The sequence below is a fragment of the Podarcis tiliguerta genome (assembly GCF_965153285.1).
Source record: "Podarcis tiliguerta genome assembly, chromosome: 16".
NCBI lineage: Eukaryota > Metazoa > Chordata > Lepidosauria > Squamata > Lacertidae > Podarcis > Podarcis tiliguerta.
In genome coordinates this window covers 21,008,709-21,028,711 of record NC_139549.1, presented here as the reverse complement: position 1 = coordinate 21,028,711, position 20,003 = coordinate 21,008,709, and the positions used below count along the sequence as shown (strand labels likewise).

At 48.7% G+C, this 20,003-nt stretch overlaps 1 protein-coding gene across 1 annotated transcript; it reads right to left on the bottom strand.

Annotated features, from left to right (window-relative positions):
• Positions 1-2,482: 2,482 nt before the first annotated feature.
• On the bottom strand, positions 2,483-19,705 carry TBX3 (T-box transcription factor 3). The gene is made up of 7 exons (XM_083417456.1): positions 18,041-19,705; positions 16,013-16,280; positions 14,422-14,568; positions 11,055-11,131; positions 9,134-9,291; positions 6,132-6,844; positions 2,483-3,909 (listed from the first exon to the last, which is right to left on the bottom strand). Exons 1-7 carry the CDS (start codon positions 18,433-18,435, stop codon positions 3,472-3,474), a joined length of 2,196 nt encoding a protein of 731 aa, XP_083273582.1. The 5' UTR covers positions 18,436-19,705; the 3' UTR covers positions 2,483-3,471.
• Positions 19,706-20,003: the final 298 nt, after the last annotated feature.

Genomic DNA, 20,003 nt, shown 5'->3' with positions numbered 1-20,003 from the left:
GCAAACGAGGCGACCTTACAAACCATACACCTCACGCATCTGAGAAAGCGGTCTGTTGTCCCCAGTAGCTTTTGCCACAGGAAATCTGGTCTTCAAGCGCCGCAAGGCTGTTCTGTCGGTTGTTGCTCACAGTATACACCTCTAGACATCTTATGTATGTTTACTTGATAGCTAATCCCCCCTCTGTTCCGTTGGGGCTGATTCCCAGGTAATTGTGCATTGGGTTACAGCTTTCGACGGTCTCCATTCGCCATCTTCTTCAGGGAATTAATCCCAACAGCAAAGGACAGGGGCACAGATCCCCGGGGAGTTAGAAAGCAACAAATATTTGCCTAGCAGAGGCTCTCTCGTCGAGATCCAGTCGCTTACATGCTCCCTCCCTGAAACTCCCGAAGGGACCGAGGATGTGAACAAAAAGCTAGGTACATAAACTTCGAACTTTATTAATATTATTAGTTAGGGACAACGATCAATACCTCGCCACACACAATCCACTCTTTAAAACTCCAGAGCCAAAAAAATCAAGTGCTATAAAAGATTTGGGGAGGAAACACACCCATTCGGAGACTGGGGGGCGGTGGGGCTGAGAGCGAGGGGGCCGTTAATGGAGATCCTTCTGTATATATTCAACTTTCACCAACCGGGCTGGTGTTTATCTCCAAGTGACACAATTCCGAGAGGGCTGGGGAAAGGATGGGGGAGTGGAGGCGACGTAACAGGATAGAGAGTGGAAGTGAACTTTTATAATATTTACAGCTGGCTCACGTTGAAACGCACGGGCGACGGCGTGGAGAGACTCTCCGGGCTGGTCTTAAAAACAACAATTTATCAAGGCGGGCTGCTGAGGGGCTGGCGAGCTCACAGAGCGGCGGTCTTGAGCGGTCTTATCTGCCTGTCCATTCACAAGCTGACCTTCAAAGGCTTCGCGAGGGTCGCTTAGAACTGAATCCGCGACTGAACCACGACTTCGCTGCTTCCATTGGCGGCTCTTTGGCGTTCTATAAACATTGCCCCAAATCATAAATACAGGCGCGTTTTGGATACCCGGGGAAAAAGTTTGAAGTTTTGTTGATTCCCCGCCCTTCCCTCCTAGACTCCCATTTATTTATTTATTTTGATAAACTTATGGTTTCCATTTTAACGGTGTTTCTCCCTTTCTCTCACACACCCCAGCTCTTCTCTATTTATTCTACAAGACTTTTAGACCAAACAATTAAACAAGAGGAGGCACTTGGCTTTTCAATCCCAACTCTATTTATTTTCCAACGCGGGGATGAAGAGACTCATCATCCTCTGCAGTTTCCAAGTTTCAGCCGCACATACGAGTCTACTCTGAAACAAGGCCTATTGAACTCAATGGGACTTACTCCCGGGCAAGTATGTGTAATAGGATTGCAGCCTTACGATCGGAATGTAGGACTAGGCTGGACGTCGGGTTCTTTTGAAGAAAACTTGCGCCTCTCAAGTAAGATTTACAATCTTAACTCGGAAGTAATTCACATTTCAAATTATTATTAAGTTTAAAAGTTGTCCTTCAAACTTTTTTTTTTAAGCGAGAAAGACACTCTCCTCGGGAATTTAGTTATATATATATATTTCCCCAGTAAAGGGAGGGGGGGAAATCCTACAGAGCTTCCATTCTCGGACTTTTGCCATTCTGAGTCAAGAAATGCCCTGAAAGAAATCGCTAAGTTATTTATAAACCAAACCAAAGACTCCCCAGGCATATAACCGGAGGCCTAAGGATTTCAACACACACACAAAATTGATATTCGAGCGATTTTAAGAGGCTTTGTTTCCTTATAGAAGGGAGGGGGGAATTACTGGGGAGGAAATCCTTAAGAAGTTTTCTATATATATTCGTTTGCCTAGTTCTTAGAACCAGACTTTGTAGCCATAGCATGGCAATGTGGACCCCCTCCCAGCAAAGGCAACGTTTAGCACGAGAAAAATAAAAACTCGTTTGGAATAGTGGCGGTAATATATCTCGTACTGAGGAAGAGAGGGAGGAATCGATCGAGATATTTGCTTTTTAAATTGGGCAAGAATTCCAGCCCTCCCGCTATCTCTTTTTACAAACCCGCCTCAGAAGTGCTTTGGTGATTAATTAACGTACTTATTCAACCATTTCTACTGACGGCGCTTCTAGTTTTAGAAGGGAGAGAAAACCCAGCAGTCCCACTACTGTACAATCGTTCCTTCCCCTCCGTCTCCCGGTTGACCGAACCCTAAAATTTATTTTATTTTTGCCGTTTGCATTCTATCCCCGGTAAATAAACAACCAAAATTATGTCCCCGGTGACATAATGAATCCAAATAAAATATGACAAATGTAAACACTATATATATATATTTCGCTGAGGGACTCCTGCTATCTTAATACGTTTTAAATTCTCTTCAAGGGATTTTATTTTATTTTATTTTAAATGAAAGCAACTGGAGAGAGAAAGAAAACGATAAAAGAAGACAGCGTCAGGCCTTATTTACAGACATATGTACAATATCAATAAATTAATTTTTTAATTTCGAGTACTCATATGCCACTTATTTACAAGTTATCCATCAATTACATAAATACTTTATCCATAGTGTCCACTTCTTTCTTCCTTTCTTTTTTCTTCCTTATTATGTTTATAAACCTTGTTATTGCATATACAGTAAAAGGGGGGGGGGAGTGGGGAACCGCTTCAAGGAAATTACGGCCCTTAAAAAAAAATTCTCATCTTTCCAACTACATTTTAAATTGTTCCTAAGGGAAGAAGTGGAGAATAAACGTGGGGGCGGGGGAGGGTTTTTTTAAAAAAGTCCCTTGGAACTTAAGCAAGCAATTTTTTTTTAATTAAAAAAAAAATCCAAAATAATGAGGCTTAGAATGGAACATGCAAACAGAGCCTTACAGAGGCTGACAGACGTCACTCGAGTATTAAAGGGACACGCCCCTCTTTTAACAAAGATTGACATGGGCCGTGGTCAGGCTTGAACTGATATGCAAAAAGTCATTTCTCCGTTTGAAGGGGAGCAGGGGGGCGGGACACACCGGGGATCACTCCTCGGTGTCTTCTCCTTTCATCTCCGTTTGTTGTGTGTCGACAGGGGTAGAAACAAACAAGGGAGGGAGGCCGTGGGGGTCACCTCTCCCCAGGATCCGCTGACCCCACGTGCGCACCACCGCCCCTCCAGTGGACACCACAGTCTGGTTCACAATAGCAGCTTCCAAGAGCGACCTCTCCCCCCCCCCCCTGTCCGGTTAGCGGCCTCCAGGCTCGTCGCTCCCCGCCCGCCCCCTGCAACCTCCAGGACAAAACCTTGCCTGGTCAGTCCCACTGACTGGGACTGGGAGAGGCAGTGGCGAGTTCTAGCAGGCGGCCAGAGAAATGAGGGAGGGAAGGGAAAAGAGGGGTCCCTAGCCCAGAGACTGTGGGGGGGATGGAGAGGTTTTTCTGCGAGGGGACCTTCCTCCTCTCCCCACCTCTAGGGCGACCCACTCCGGGCTCTGTCGCCTTTCGATTCCAAGCCACTCACTAGACGCTGGATGTTCTGCAGCTCGCTGGTGGCTTCCTTGTCAACCTTGGGCGACAGCGAGACGGCCGAGCCGGAGGAGAGGGTGGAAGAGCGGCTGTTCAGCTCGGAGCCGGAGTCCAAGGCTCCCGAGGCCGGGCTGGATGCCAAGGCGCCCGCTTTGCCTTCCGCCCCGCCGACCATAGAGGGCAGGGCTGTGGTGAGAAGGCTGCTGCTGTCCGGTAAGGGCACCGGGATGGAGTAAGGGCTGTAGCGCAGGCGAGGGCGCACCGCGCTGAGGAACGGGTGGCGGTGGACGGAGCTGGTGGCTGCTGTCGAGGCGGCGGCCGCGGCTGCCATGTAGGTGTAGGGGTAAGGGAAAAAGCTTCCGAAGGGGGACATAGCCAAGCCCTGCAAGAGAAGCAGCGGCCGGGTCAGTAATTGGCACAGTTAAAGGTATATACACGTTGGCGCAAGAAAACAGGCAAGGAAACACATGCGCCCAAACACATAACAAATACCAACCTAGGCGAAGACGGAAAGCGAGGTTCTGTTAGGAACCAAGCGGTGTGTGTGTATTTGTGTGTCCCCTCCCTCCCTCCCCCCACGCCGCCATGCACGTGGGAAAACGCAGTAACCAGCCCCGGAGAACCTCCGAGACGCGGTTCTCAGCCAAGCGCCGTTTCATTCCCTGGCGCCGGGACCAGCAGTTCGAAGCGCGAGGGCCCGGAGCCAAGCTGGAGCTCCATTTATTTAAAATATCCCTTTTCAATCATCTGTCTTCTCAAGGTGCTGAGCACCCTCAGCTGCCATTCCAACCGCGGGAGTCAACACCTCGAGAGGAAAGAGACGGCGAGGAGTGGGGGGGGGGCGGGGAGAGAGAAAAGCCTCTGCGCTCTCCCTCCCTCTCTCTCGGACAAAACGCCTTTTGGGAAAGGAAATGTTGGCATCGCTTTCAAGCGAGTCAAAAACTCTTTAGCTTGTAAAATGTGGTCGGAGAGAGCTATGGAGGATGGCCTGTCCTAGATTCCCTATCTGTCGTCGATTCCCTGTGCCCTTTCCCTCATCCTGACGAACGCCTGTTGAGCTTCAGTTTAAGTGTGTATGAGAGAGAGCGCATTTGTGTTGGGGAGAGAGCTAGGGCGTTTGTGTGCACGTGAGAGTGTTGAAATTAAACACACACAAAAAACAAACCCTTTAAATATAGTCAGTAAACGAAGCACCTCGCTTTTCCTCTGATACCGGCCTTTGCCAGAGCACAGCTGCACTCAAATCCCCTCTCTCGGTCATAATATTCACGGGTTGAACTTGCAGCTCTCTCCCTCTGTGCTAACATGGCTCTCTCCTTCCTCACAGGGTTGTTGTGAGGATGGAATAGAATAACCAGCCTAGGCTACCCAGAGTTCCTTAGAGGTTATTTAAAAAGAGGGAAATAAATAAATTAACAATAATAATAATACCCTTAAAAAGAAACTCCAGGAACGCGCGCACACGCGCAGAATTTGAAAGCCGAAGCTTTAAAAAGTCTGATCTGAAATGGCTCCGGTCTATATGGTTTTAGCAGTGAGTGGGAAGGTGAGAGTGACAGGGCATGCTTGCATACTTTTCTCTCTTCTGCGAATAAAGAATCCATCTGAACTCTTTTAAACATGCCACCGAAGAGTCCGCTAAAACAGACACACACAATAATCTTCCTCTAGCTCACTCCTTAGGACCACCATCGCAGGAGAAATGGAACACAGGGAGTTGTCTTATGCAGAGGCAGACCCTTAGTCCATCTAGCTCCCTATTGTCTACACGGACTGGCAGCTGCTCTCCAGAGCTTCGGGCGGGGTATACTTCCTGGCCCTACCTTCACAAACTAGGAATTGAACCCGGGACTTTCTGCAGACGCTCTGCCACTGAGAAATGCAGGCCTCCTTAGTTAGACCATTGGGGCACCTACATCCGGACTGCCTATCCTAACTAGCAGCGCCTTTTCAAGAGTTCAGGCAGCGTTACCGGGAGATGCAGGAATGGAACCTAAAGTCTTGCGCATGCAAACCCGATGCTCTACCGCCCAGCTACGACCCTTCGCCTGAAATCCATTAGAGGATTGTTGTTGGAACAAGACGGGGGTGCCAACTTGAATAAAATACGGGGGGGCATGGGAGTAGCCATGGGCTGAAGGGGGGCAGTTGCCCCACCCCAATCAAGTAAGTAAATAAAAAAAATACTTAACTAACTGACCAATTGTGTCGCTGATAATTTGGTTCTGCCCCCGAACATAAAGCCCCCCTCAAAAAAATAAATCCTGGCTACGCCCATGGGGGGGGGGCAAGTAAGCCCTGCCCCGCATAATAGATCACATAATAGATCACATGCCACGCACGGACACCGTTTGAATGGCAATGCCTATCAACTTTCGGGAGGCCCCCTCAAATATTTTATTGGGGGGGTGAAGACCCCTCGACCCCTAGGAGTTGGCTCCAATGGACAAGACAAAGAATGGGGGCGGGGGCGGGGAGAAAGGGGAACTCCCGGGTAATGATCTGCCTCAAAAGACTCCCAAATAGCTTCTGCCTTAGTGAGGGGAGAACTCCCACACGGGCAAAAAAATAAAATAATTCTACACATCCACCGCAATAATTTACCTGCGAGGCCAGGACGTGCTGTTGCAGATGAAAAGGTAAAGCCGCCGCCGCCGCTGCAGCCGCCGCTGACGCTCCGGATAATCCCTGAGCCGCCGCCGTGGCCATCACGGTATTGTCCAGCCCGGTAACTCCTGCCGAGGCCCCGGAGACTGTAGCCAGCAGGGGGCCCATCCCGGCCATGCTGGAGAAGGCGCCGCCCATGGCGAACTGGCTGGGGTGGAGGAGCAGAGGGTGCCCGTTGCTCAGCGGGTTGAAGAACTGCTGCCCCCCGGCCAGGCCATGGGAGAACGCCAGGTTGGACAAGTGGCCCTGGTGGGCGAGGTGGGCAGCGCTGTCCGTCTGGACCGTCAGCGGGGCGAAGGGCTCCTTGGCCAGGCCCCTGCAGTCCTCCCTCGAGGGGCTTTTCACCTCCTCCCCGCCGAGGCCCCGGGTGCTGGAGGAGATGGTGGCCGGGCTGTGCCGAGCTGAGTCTGCGGGAGCCTTGGGGGCGCTCTCCCGGCTGCCTCTGCCGCCTGCCGAGTCAGGGGGGAAGAGGGTCACTTTGGAGGGGCTGCTCTTCTCCCGTGGGTCTCCTCCTCCTCCTCCGGAGCCCGAGGAGCTGCTGTTGGTGGCAATGGCAGCCGTGGTGGTGGAGATCTTCCCGGAGGAGTCGTTGGCCTCCGAGGGGTCGTCTTTGCTTTCCGTGTCGCTTTCCCCCTCGCTGGGACACAGATCTGGGGGCCGGAAAGAAGGGAGAGGGTCAGTCGGAGAGCAAATACGATGGAGCCGTTGCTCAGCCAGGCGCCCCTTCTCCTGGGAGGTCCAGGACGCACCTCTTGGAGCTGAACCCCTCTAGTTTTGGAGGCACAGCTCAATGCAAATAAAATCCTAATTCCAAGAGCGCGTGTGTGTATACACACACACACACACACAAATACATACACACAAGCAAACTTACCCTGCCAGCCTTCTGCCTGGCCTGGAATATACACCCTCCACTCCACTAAATCTTATATATATATTGGCCTACTATTCCTAAAGACTTTAGCTGAGCTATCACCAGTTGACTTCAGTTCAGTCCACCATCTTACAAGGCTGGGGGGGGGGGGATCTCTGCAGGTAGAAAAGTAGCCTATTACGGTTCTAGCCTTGCCTGTTCCCCTAACCTAAACATTTTTTTATTCGGTGGAATTCCTTCTTCCTTCCCCACCCCTTGGTGAAGCGTTCCATCATGTTTACCGCCTCTGAAGGAAGGACTACTAGACGAATTCAAACAGACTTGTTCGGAGCTGAGCTTCCCAAATGTTAGGTTGATACACGTAAGTAAGCCTATTCCCCCTCCCGTCTGGTCTCCAGGCTCACTTTATCTCCTTGTTTCCACAATAAACGTCCAACTGAAGTGGGTGAGGGAGAGAGGAGAGGAGAGGCTTGGGGGCAGGGGGAGGATCATATTAATCCCCCCAGCTTTTATTTCTCCCAGGTTTTTATTCCCCTCTCCTGTGCTCTGTTGGAACATCTCGCCTCCTTCCCAACGCAAGGGAAAGTTAAACGTTTAGGGTCTGGCTTCTCTCTTGCCTCAGACACAGGGCCTGCTTACATGAGCTTGAAATCCCCTGCCATTTGTTTTCTGCTTTCACAGGGCAGGCACCTGAGAGAACCAAAGTTCAAGCAATTTTTTTGGTAACAAATGAGGGGGTTAAAAAGAAAAAAAAGGGTGCATTCCATCTGTGTTTTTAAGGCTGTGTATGTGTTTTTAAGGCTGCAATCCTATGCACGCTTGCTTGAGAAGACCAGGGCACCATCTGGAACACGACTCAGGACACCCGATTGAATTCAATGGGGCTTCCTTCCACCAAAGTGGGGATAAGATGGGCCGCCTAAAGTAACTTGAAGACTTTTATGTACGCATGCAAATGTAGGATTCCTTGGAAGCCGCTTAACTCCCATTACAGCCCATAGGTTTGTGGAATGACGGGAGAACAGGAGAGATAATTTGACTCAGGCTGTGCCTCCCTCTTGCCTGTTCTCCTTTAGAGTCAGGAAAACAAAGGGAGCCTTTTCGTAAAATCTTTTAGGGAGCTAGCTATATTAGCATCTTGAACCCAAAGCTTCAAAGAGCCTTGTGGCATCTTAAAGACTTGTGAAACGCACGTACACTTTATGACATTAATTTCCCACATTTTCTCCAGGCAGCTCAAGGTGACACACGCGATTCACTCCGTCCCATTTCATTCTCACAACAACCCTGTGAGGTAGGCTAGGCTGAGAAAAAGTGACTGGTCCAAGGTCACCCAGCAAGCCTTCTGGCTGAGGGGGGGCGGTATAGGAGTGCCCTGGTATCCCAGATTCCAGTCTAGTGCTCTAACCACTACAACACACTGAGTCTGATGAAATGAGTCTGACGAAGCGTTGTCCTCAAAAGCATAGGAAATTTGTTGATTTTTTTAATGGAGATTTTTTTGTCTGTCTTTTCCCTTGTTGCAAAATCCCACTAAGGTTTTCAATGGATTAGTTGCAGGAGGTTTCCCCTCCACCTTAATAAGAAATTCCAATAAGCGCATGAATGGATTGGTTGCAGGGTTCCGCCACCCCCCACCCCCCGCCCTTATTCAGAAATTCCAATATGGTTATGAATGGACTGGTTGCAGTTTTGAACTTTTGCCCCGTGGTCTGCCTTTGCTCCGAAGCTTTAGTCAGTGTTGGCTGACTCTGTTCAAACCACAGAAGAAATATAGATACAGGACGGAAAGGAGAAAAGTGTTTTTCCCCCTCCTATTTAAAAATATCTGGAGCAGTTTCAAAATTGGGTTTATTTTATTTTTCGAAACTTTTTCCCCCTCCTTCCAAGCGGAGGCTGATCTTCAGCCAAACTCCCTTCAAATGCTGCCTCCTCCCCCCACCAACCCCCCCCCCACCCTGGAAATGGTAATAACCAAGAAATAGAAAGGAGGGGGGAGGGAAATGGGGGGGGGAGTGCACAGAGAGTGGGGGGAGGGGCAAAGGCAAGTAGGGAGCTACCTCACCTTTGAGATTCGATGTGCCCACAGTGGATACTGCAGGGGAGGTTGACTGGGCAAAGCATTTGAAAGCTGTCTGCTCACTTGAGGACTCGTCCGATGTCCCATTTTCTTTCTTCTGCCTCTCATCATAGACTCGCATGGATTGGAGGGTCAGTTGCTTCCTGGAGAAAAGTTGGTTGGTTTAAAAGTCGCTGGAGAAGGGAGGAAACTCGCGAACACATACTACTCGCTCCAGACCATAATACCTCTCTAAATCAAATCAGCTGGCACTGCAAAAGACTGTTTACAAAAGAAAAAACCAGCTGGTGCCCCATTCAGGCCAATGGACAAGGAAAGATGTCCAATGGAATCAAACAGGATGTTTTAAATAAAATCAATAAATATGATTGTGATCCCTGCGGATATGCTTATCATCGAAGCCAGGCTTGCCCAGCCTACTGGCCTGGCACTAGAGTCGCAAAGGGTTTCTAGGCAAGTCAGCCCGTTTTAAGAAAGGGGCTTTGAGCACCACAGTGTTATTTACTTCGGACGATGCCCGCAAAGGTCAACAGGCTTTTCTGAAGATCAAAGGGCCTTTGGCGTCAGTTCAGTGGAAAGAAGGCGGGTTTCTCTAGGAGTAAGAGAATTTCAAGTTTCAGGTTTGGAGCTGGGATTCTGGAAGCCAAAGAAAAGTTCTTTTGGAAAGAATTCCATTCCTTTTCCAAGGGGAAGTGTTTAGGTAGAGCTTTGAAGGGAAGAACTTGAATGAGTTGCCATCAGAGCATGGCAAGGACAACCTCAATATGATATTCTTCTTCTTCTTCTTCATGTCTAGATGTAATCTCAGAAATCCACAAATGCTTAGAGAAACTAAACATCTGATAGGGGGCGGCTGATCTCCTCAGAGTTTGGGAAGAGTGAAAAATGGGTTCTTGCAGGGTGGAGGCAGAGCAAATCTGTCACTAAATGAAGAGTTGAGCTGGGTTGGGTGAGTTTTGGGCAACCATAGCCCAGCAGCGATCAGCTATTCCAAGTTGCTGGACTATTCCTGGGATATCTGAGTTTTTAACGGCTACTAGGAAGTTATTGTTCAGTTTATTTTTATTTTGAAGAGAGGAATTATGAATAATGCTTGCAGGAGCCAGCTCTCTCCCTGATCCCTAAATGTATGAGTGTCTGTAAAATCAAAATTAAATACTGGGCACCTTACAAGTCGAAATGAAGCAATTGGTTTTAAAATTGAAAGGAGGAATTTTAAATAAGGAGGTCTTAAATGGGGCTTCGAAATACAGGCTGGGTCATTGCGGATTTTAGGGGAATTGTGTTTTTTTAACTTGACATTTTTTTGTTCATTGCTCAAAACACAGAAATATTTCCCTTTGAAGAGTGCCTTCCAAAACAAATATCCACACCCAATTACCTTGCCCTGAATGTGTATTGTGCAAAGATAACACACACAGGAAAGCTCCTTTAACTCTAAGAAAGGCTAAGAGATGCTTGTTTTCCTCTTCACTGACACTACCTGCTGTTAAAACACCCCTTGGAAGGAACTCAAGGCTTACTTCAATTTAAATGCATGCAGGATCAGGTTAGTGCAACGTCTCATTAGAATATGGCTTTGGGTAAACTACTGCCAGCCACTCCCTCTCCACAGCCTCTTGTGTTCCACATTTCGACAATGGCAAACACGTGTCCTAAGCTGTGTACGTCTCCCTCGGGTGGCAGTGAACACACCTTTGGGCGTTTACAAATATCACTTTCTAAAAAAAGATTCCACTAAGGCTAGGAACCCTCCCTCCCTCCACCAGCACTCATCCCAATGAGAGTTGTGTGCTTTAAAGATCCTTGGACAAACCCTACAATAGGAGCATTTCAAAACCAGACTGAACACGCTAATAGCAAGTTGGACAGACACCCCACACTCTACTGCGATAGCCCCCCTTACCTTTTCTCTCGCCTCCCATTCCCCGTGTCTCGAAAGCCTTTGGCAAACGGGTTGTTGTCGATCTTTAACTGAGTTATCTATTTTTACATAAAAAAAGAAAGGAGGGAAAAAAGAAATGAAATGAAAAAATGTGTAAGAACGGAATCTCGAAGTGGACCCAGATTTTCAGGGGGGCATGGTGTAATGGTTGGGGCGCTGGAAAAGGTGCAGGGAAAGATCCTGGTCCTAAATATTTGACTCTGGAAACCAGGAGAAAACTTGCTTAGTTAGTAAGCAGCTCTCTGTGCGATTTACTGCACGCAAGGATCAAAGCGAAATGCCTTAGTTCAGTGGGAGAACAACTGCTTTGCGTGCAGAAGGTCCCAGGTTCAATCCCCGGGACTCCTGGCCAGAAACCCTGGAGAGCAGCTGCCAGTCAGTGTAGACAACACTGAGGTGGCTGAAGCAACGGTCTGACTCTATAAATAAGGCAGCTTTCTGAGGTGGTGAAACCCTGAATGGAGGAAGGGTGTGATCCAAGCACAGAAAATAAAGGTTATTTTCCAGCCTATTGAACCTCTAATTTCATAGTCCAACCCAGGCGGGGTAGTTCTCCCATGCGTGCCCTTACTCAAAGCAAGGGGAATAATGCAGGGGGCCTCAACAGCTTTCATCCCAAACTATGTCTCAAAGTTTCTTTCCAAAAGCCCCAAGCAACACCCTTAGCAGAAGACCCACAAACTGAACCATGTGACATTGTTACGGCCAAGAGCCCAGGATCCTAGGGCTGCCCCCCCCCCTCCAGCATGAAAGGCCATTTTCATGCACCTCTGCCAGTTCAATTGCAGTGGCTGGTTGCCTCAGCCTTAGAGTGTGTGTGTGTTGAGGGGGGAACCCTGGCGGAGGAATGAGTGGAACGTGCCGCCCTGGCTATCCATTAAAGTTATGTTTCAGTTTCAACTCTTTACCTGCCATAATTAAACCGCAAAGGAATGGTGGTCACCCGCTTGCTATAATAAAATACTTTATGTAATTACCGTCCACGGGCCACGTGCTTATGTGTGTGTGCGTGTGTGCACGCAGTGCTGGAGGTTGAAGAGGGGGGGGCGAGCTCTGAATAAATACTACGCAAACATATTACAGGCATGTTGCTCCCCCCTCACCTCTGCAAACTCTAAAAAGGATGGGTGGGAGGAAATCAACAACATCTGCACCTGGTTGCTTTTTCCTTTCCTTTTCAAGACTGCAATGCCCTTTTCTCTCTTCAAGGATCCGGCCCATGTCCAGCGCTTTGGGCTTTCAAAGAAATCACTGGGTGCACAAAGTTCGGCACCTGCTTAATTTTTGAAATCATTGCTGCCACCTCTTTTGGTGGGTGGGAAGAAGAGCCCAAAGTTTTGATCTCACGCTCTCCCCTTTCTAAGTTTAGGCTACAATCCTCTGCACCCTTAGTTTGAAGGGATACCCATTGAGCGCAGTGGGACATGCTAAGGATTAAACAAGCATTACCCATTTTCTACAGAAGTGCAGAGACCTTTTGAGATGGGGGTGGGTGGGGGTTAAATACTGCCACAGTGCATGTCATATGTATACAATATTATTTGCTATATAATAACATAACATAACATAAAATATTACATGTGTGTAATATGAATCTCACTGTCCTTCTTGCCTGTTTCTTTCTTTCTTTCTTTCTTTCTTTCTTTCTTTCTTTCTTTCTTTCTTTCTTTCTCTCTCTCTCTCTCTCTCACACACACACACCTCCCCTGACTCCTTTCGCCAGACCCTGGGATCTGTTCCCCCAGCGATTAAAAAACAGGAGTAAAACGCAAGAAAGGGACCTATGTCAGGGAGTCAATCCATTACCTTCCAATTGCTCAGAAAGTGCTTAATGAAGGCGACGGGGGCCGCCTAGGTGAGCGCTGGAATGCGGGTTCTCTGACCTCTTGCGAGAGATCGCTCGAGATAACGCCAGGAAAGAGGGGGCCTTTGGCTCCATTACAACACCGCTTTCACACGCCACTGCAGGGCAGTCGGACAAGGGGCTTCCCGCTCGAATGGGGACGAGAAAGGCTTCCGCGGGCCGAGCACGGGGCCAATTCAGTCAAGCGAGATCCGCTCGCCCCAGAGGAGGAGAGCGAGCCTCCTTTGTCTCTCCCTCCCCAACACACCTCGGCGATCGTATCAAACAAAAGTTCTGTTAAGCGGCTAGTCCCTAGCACGTTTGACTTCTTCGTGGGGCCTCCTCAAGCCAAGCCTCGATTTCCCAACAGGAGCAGAAACACGGCATCAGATCCCTCTCCCTCCCATCTCCAAAGCACACGCTTTCGTCCAACACCATATCCTGCCAACTTCCACCTCGATCCTGAGTTCAGGCACGAGCCACATTGATTTCAGGAGAGCTAAAGTGTCCAAGGAGCTCCGCCAGTAGAATTAAGCGCGCGCGCACACACACACACACACACACACATTCAAAGTACACACTGGGGTTTCCATCTTGCAGCGCTGCCAAAGCTCCATAAACCACCGCACTCGAGTTTGGGAATCCAAATACCAAAAGTACTAATTTACAGCGAGGGGGAAAAAATAAAAACGAAATGAAACTAAGGCTGGCTAGTCGAAGTCTCCCGGGTCCTTCGCCTTGAATTCATTACCATAAATTTAGACCGCGCCAGGCTCCCAGTTTAGACCACTTTGGTGGGCAAGGCGGCCTCCCGCAAACAGGAGTCTTGGTGATAACTGAGGATAGGGTATCTTTGACAACTACACCTCTATCCCCACCGCATCCTCAAATCAGAATGGGCCATGTCCTTCTTATTAAACGCTGCTAGGTGCTAAAAGCATATTTCTTTCCCCTGCCCCTTAAAAAAACCAACCCTACTCCAAAACTATTAATAAAAACACTGCAGTATAAAGGGGGGGGGTGGATAATATGAACCAGACCTACATTTGGGGGCCTGGTTGCCCCTGTCGTTGTTGTATTTTTAAGTAAACTAATGTATATGCTCTGATTAGGGTTCTGTTTCCTCGAAAATCACATTCGCACACCGAAAGAGAAAGTCGGATATCTTTTTAAAGCGCTCTCTCTTTCTCTCACACTACAAACACATCTATTTTCCTCTCCACCACCTCTTACTAGTTTTCTCTGGATACACCGAATGTCGAAAATTAGAACAATTTTAATTCCTTCTTTTAACTTTCTTTCTAAAGTGGCCGAAGTGATATGGGGGGGGGGGGCGCTAGGAGACAAGGCCCAATTTTTTCCTAAGCCATTAATGCCAAATCAGATAACGATCAGAGGCTCAATATCACCCATCTCTCTCGCCACCCCCTACCCACCGCTCCACCCTCATTCCCTTAAATGCATTCCACAGCGACTCTTTCTTACCTTATCGTTCTGATACGCAGTCACCGCAATGAATTCTGTCTCGGGGAAAACGTAAGTGCGGAAGGTGCTGTAAGGCAGTTTCAGAATATCATTGGCCCGGACGATGTGGAAGCGAGGCTGGTACTTGTGCATTGAGTTCAATATGGTCTGCGGGTGCGGGAGGGGGGGGGGTCAGAGACAGACAGACAAGCAGGCGCATCCAGACTCCGTCAAAACGAAAGGAGGAACATCAGCAAAGCCTGCATTTAGGCCTCCAAATCCTAGCCGCCCTCTTTCTTTCTTTCTTTCTTTCTTTCTTTCTTTCTTTCTTTCTTTCTTTCCTCTCTTCCTTCTACACATCTAGAACCACCGTTGCTTGGAAATATTTTGCTTTAAAATAACACTACCAATCATAATAATTGTCTTCCAGCCCAGTAGGAGAGAGAGAGCTAAGCCCGGGTCATTAGTTGACTGGCGAGGAGATGTAAAGGAAGCGCGAGGGAGCGGAGTGGTTTTCTGAGCAAGCTCCAAGCGGGCCAAGGGCGGGGGGGGGGGGGAGAGAGAGAGAGCTGAGGCTTTTCAGGAAGATCAGCCAAGGCCAGCCAAGCTGAAACGAGGATCTCCCCGTTTCTTCCTTTTTCCTTCCCAAGAAAACCTCGCCAGAAGGAATGACCTCATTTTCTGCACTTCGCTGGAGGAGCTGCCTTGCCCGAAAGTTCACTTTCCTATCTGGTACACAGACAGGGTTGTGAATTGAGGAAAGGAAATAATAATAATACTGTAAAGCGACCCGAGCTTAGACATGGGTCTAAGTCGGTTAGGAAAGGGATAAAATCCGGCTGGAATCCCAAAGAAATTTATTTTAATTTGAGTGGTTTGGGGTGGGTTTTTTTTGTGGTGGGGAGGTGTACAGTATTTATCTTCTGTCATCCCTTCTTCCTCTTCTCTCCTCCACCTCCCTATTTTTTATCTGCATCCTGTGTCCTCCCCCCCCCCCCCATTCTGCAACTGGCTGGCTCTTAAATCAGTTTTGCCCTAGAAAAGTTATAAAACAAACCCCAGATTTCCTGGAGTTAAGCTGCTTTCCCCCCTTACTCTCCCTCCCTGCGATTTAACTAGAGTTCGGATCCTGCCCATTTAGAGCTGAATCGGAGCAAGAGTGCAGGATATTTTTTTTTTGCCCGGGAAGTTTCCTAATTAGATTTATAACATTGGAAAGGGAACGATGACCCTCATCCTGCGATGCCTCCCCGCTTTCCCTCCCTGAAACACATGCACACAGAAACCAATTATGATATTATTATAAGCAGATCGGCCAAAGTGCCCAAATATGAAGTCATTTCTCGTCCCCCTCCCTTCCTTTAGAAATCTGGAAGGGATCGAAATCAAACGTCAGTCTCGTTGGGCCTCTGCAAAGCTTTTTTAGCGAATAGGTTTCCCACCCCCCAATCCCTGCAGCGTGACCGAGGGTCGATCAAAGCTGATCTCTCCACCTTGCAAATATATGTTTTGCTTTGTTTTAAACGCGTGGTGTTTGTGAGCGGGGGCGGCGTTTAAAGAACCAGGAGGTTACGTTACAGGGGGGGGGGGGAATAAATTAAAAATCACTCACAAATCCGTGTTTGTCCGAAATGTTATTAGTCAGTTTAAGTTTGTGGAAAGTCACGACTTTAGACATCCACTGTTCTCCGGTCGCCGGGCTATCTGGATGGATATACATTCTCTTTGGCATTTCAGGGTCGGCTTTCCCGGCCACCATCCACCGGGAATTGTGGAATTTATATCTACAATCGTCAGCCGCCACTATGTCCATCAACAAAATATATTTGGCCTTCTTATCCAGGCCAGTACACCTCACTTTAAAGGGTGGAAACATTCTCCTAGAGACAGAGACAGACAGAGCACAAAACAAAGAAGGCGAAGATTTTACTTATATTAAAATATATGTATTTTTTAAAAGAGAGAAGCGTCGTAGCGTATCACTCAGCCGCATATTCTTGTGCAAAAGTATCCCCACCCACCCCCAACCTTAGCAAGGAACTATACTCTCAGATTCTCTCGACTGGTTGCTATTGTGCAAAATAAAAATGATAATAGGGATCCTTTGTGAATAATCCATGTTAATTCTTTTTTTTTTTTAAAAAATCGCAAAATAATCTCCTCTGGTTTGGGCATGGAGGGAGACGCATATCCGTAGTATTTAGCGTGCAACAATAGTCCAAGGCCAACGAAATTGGAGGACTTGAAAGATGGTTGCCACCCCTTCCCCACATTCTTAAGTTGATTTCCAAATTGCAAAGACGTGTGATTTTGTTGTAGCGAGCTGTTGAAGTCTGCAAAGCCTCCTTACAAAGTAGCTGCCCAAATAAGAAAGCAAACAGTAGATAAGCCTTCTTGGGGGGGAAACTTTGGCCACAGATCCAAAGTCTCCTTACTTTTTTTCAGCCTTCTTGGGGACTTGATTATTTTTTTTAAAAAAAAAAAGCAGTTTGAAATGAACCTGGCATCGTAAATGTGAACCTGAGGAATCTGCATCAGGGTTATATTTTCACTTTCCGCGTTGGAATGAAATAATGGCAATTGTTTCTATATAAATTACGACTATTCGTAATTTGTGAGCGGACGTTTAGGGAAAATACATAATCTGCCATTTAGCTCTTAAGTTTTAAGTACAGCTTACAAACTTTTTACGGGGTAAGGAAGCCCTTAGTTCCAAACGCTCTGTTTTATTATCAACTCCAGTGCTAGAATATTTTCACTTGCTCCACAAATTTCGGGCCCTACACCTGGATTTCCCTAGCAGTTGAAATCCTGAGTTCAAAATATCCACATTTACAGAAGAGCAATGTTATTTTCGGGGGATGAGGGTTCAAATGTGCTTTTAAAATTCCAGTCGAAGAGTTCTACCTCCGAATAGATTTGCTTGGAAGTAACTAGGCTGGATCTGCTTCGAGCGTGGAAAGACTTAACTGCTAAAGAAAGTCTGAGCAGGATAAAGCCTGCTTTTACGTCTGGGTGTGTTTTTGCCTGGAAGTAAGCCCCCATTCATTCCAACGGGTCTGGCTCCCCAGCAAAAAGTGCAGGAAATTACAGACATAACAAAGCCACCAAGGGAGCTATTGCATTTTTTATTAAAAGATTCCCGGTGCAAAATTCTGCCCAGTTTTATATGATTGCACATATCCCACGAACACTGCGGTCAGTTCTCTCTTTGGTGTGCACAGATAAAGTGTTGCGCGTGTGTGCACGATTCCTGGATGCAGATATCTGTCTGTCTATGTATCTGTCTATCTATGTATCTATCTGTATTCTATCTATCTATCTATCTATCTATCTATCTATCTATCTATCTATCGCTATATGCATTGCATAGATTGTATACACACAGTATTCCCATTGTCCTTCAGAGGTTGGTGAAGGCTTTTGCAAGCACACACGGTCAGCTGTCGCTTTCTGGATATTTTCCTAATTCCATATTAAGCTTTTTATTTTCTTGTTTTGCAAGTGGAAACGATTGGTTTGCTTGGAAATCAGCTTGAGAGAAATGGGTTGGCGGGTGTGCGCGGAGGTGGGGGAGGCGAGACGGAGAAGAACCCCCCCCCCAATAGTTTCCCATAGCCCAGGAGCAAATCTCCCTTACCTTCCTGACTTGGTGATTACCATCTCAGTGCCCCGCTTGTGGAACTGATCCCAGAGTTCCTTGGCTTCCAGGTGGACTTTGGGGTCGTCCTCTACCTCTTCCTCCGGCTCCAAGGTTTTCAAAGGCCTCAGGTGAGCCGCGGCTTGGTGTCCCAGAGACGAGAAAGGCATCCCGGATTCCGTCGCCCCGACTAACTGATCCATGATGGGCTTGGCCAGAGCCCCCGGCAGAGAGAGGGCGGCGGCCCCGTTGGGGGGCAACGCCAGAGCCGGGAAGAAAGGCGGCTGGTGACCCAAGACGGCGCTCATGGCGAAGTCCGGCGCCCGGTGAGGTAGGAAGGGGTGGTAAGCCATGCTGGTCCCAGGAATCACGGGCTCTCTCATGGAGAGATTCATCCAACAGCTTGCCTCGCTCCCAGCGGCCTGCCCGGACGCAGTCCTGGATCCTGGAGCGCGCGGCCCTTACGAGCTCATCGTCGGGCCACGATTCCCAGAAGAAGGAGAGAAGGAGGGAAAGGGAGGAAGAGGAGGAGAGAGAGAGGAAGGCGAGAGGGCCGTCCGAAGAGGAGGCGAGCGACCAGGGCGGGGGGTGCCGGAGAGTGACATAGGCGAGTCACCAGAGAGTCCCAGCGCCCGAGTCGAAAGCAGGAGGCATCTTGTCACCCGGAACCCGCCAGGGTGTCTTTGCGCCTGGCTGAGAAGCTCCTTCTCCTCCTCTTCCTCCTCCTCCTCAGCGATCGCTTTTTCACAAGGGTTGAATTATAATGTTAAGAATGGTCGGTTTCGAAAGAGGAAGGGGTGGCGGTAGAGAAAGCAGCAGCAGCAAGGACTTCGGCCAGATTTCGCCGCTACTTCTGGAGAAGGCGACGGAGGAAAGGAGGGTTCGGTCGTGCAGGGAAAAGGAACGCCTCGAAAAAGAAGAAGTCACCTTCTTTCTCTGGTGGGTCTCTTGCAAACGTTGAGGTCGGAAGGTTTTTTTTTCCTTCCGCTCTTTCTTATGCTTCCCCCCTCCTTATATTCAACGCCCCGCCGAAAGCTTCTGTAAAGGTGGAGTGTGTTTGTGTGTGCGTGAATGAGAGGGAGAAGAGAAGAGAAATTGTGAATGGGGGGGGGAAGCCTCTTGTTTCTAATCAGGCTCCTCGCAGCGCTAAAAGTTGGAGAGAGAGAGAGAGAGAGAGAGAGAGAGAGAGAGAGAGAGAATGCAGCTTCCGTTTTCCCCTCCCCCCACGCGGCTCGCTGTTGCCAAAGTTTGGATTCCAGAAAAGAAAAAAATCTCCGCCGCCCGTCTCCGTCGTTCCTCCTCGGATCTCTCCTCCCTTCTTTCCCCCTGTCCTCTTTCAATTTTTTTTTAAAAATAATTTTTTAAAAAGCCTTAACGATAGCGATTTGCAAAACTGGGGAGCCTTGATCGCTCTTCTACGCCCTCCCAACCCTTGCAAGTTCCTGCAAGGAAGAGCGAGACAGAGAGAAAAGAGAGAGAGAGACGGGTATGTATGTGTGTGTGAGAGAGAGGAGGGGGGTGTTGAGAGCGAGTGGGAGAGTGAGCGAGTGCGAGAGAAGGAGCCGCGGAGGGAGAGAGCGAGCGAGCGAAAGCGGCGCTGGGCTCCAAGAATCCCCGGTGTGAGTGCGTGTGTGTCTGAGCCAGCGCGCTCGGCTGCGCCGGGATGGAATGGCTGTGTTGTGCGGCGTTGCAGGGCAGCTGCCGCATACTTGATTGGCTCTTTGACGCTTTCGGACCAATTGTGTGGCTCCATAGGCGTGGTTTTGACAGGTCGAGCGGAGGGGGACCGAGGCGAGTTATAAAAAGAAGGTGTCGGAAATTGTAACGCTGCAGCAAAGCATCCCCACCGCTCCGTGCCGTGCGAATATGTCAACATGATCAGAGGCGGGCGGGCGGGCGGGAAGGGGGGGTGGGGAGCGAGCGAGGGAGGGAGGGAGGGACGGACGGAGGGAAGGAAGGAGGA

What these genes read in the sequence shown, in the direction of transcription:
- TBX3 (XM_083417456.1), bottom strand. Translation starts at nt 18,435, where the DNA reads ATGAATCTCTCCATGAGAGAGCCCGTGATTCCTGGGACCAGCATGGCT. An exon ending in GTAATCACCAAGTCAGGAAG is followed by an intron (nt 16,281 to 18,040) that starts GTAAGGGAGATT and finishes CTCTGTCTCTAG; the next exon opens with GAGAATGTTTCCACCCTTTA. An exon ending in CTGCGTATCAGAACGATAAG is followed by an intron (nt 11,132 to 14,421) that starts GTAAGAAAGAGT and finishes ATGTAAAAATAG; the next exon opens with ATAACTCAGTTAAAGATCGA.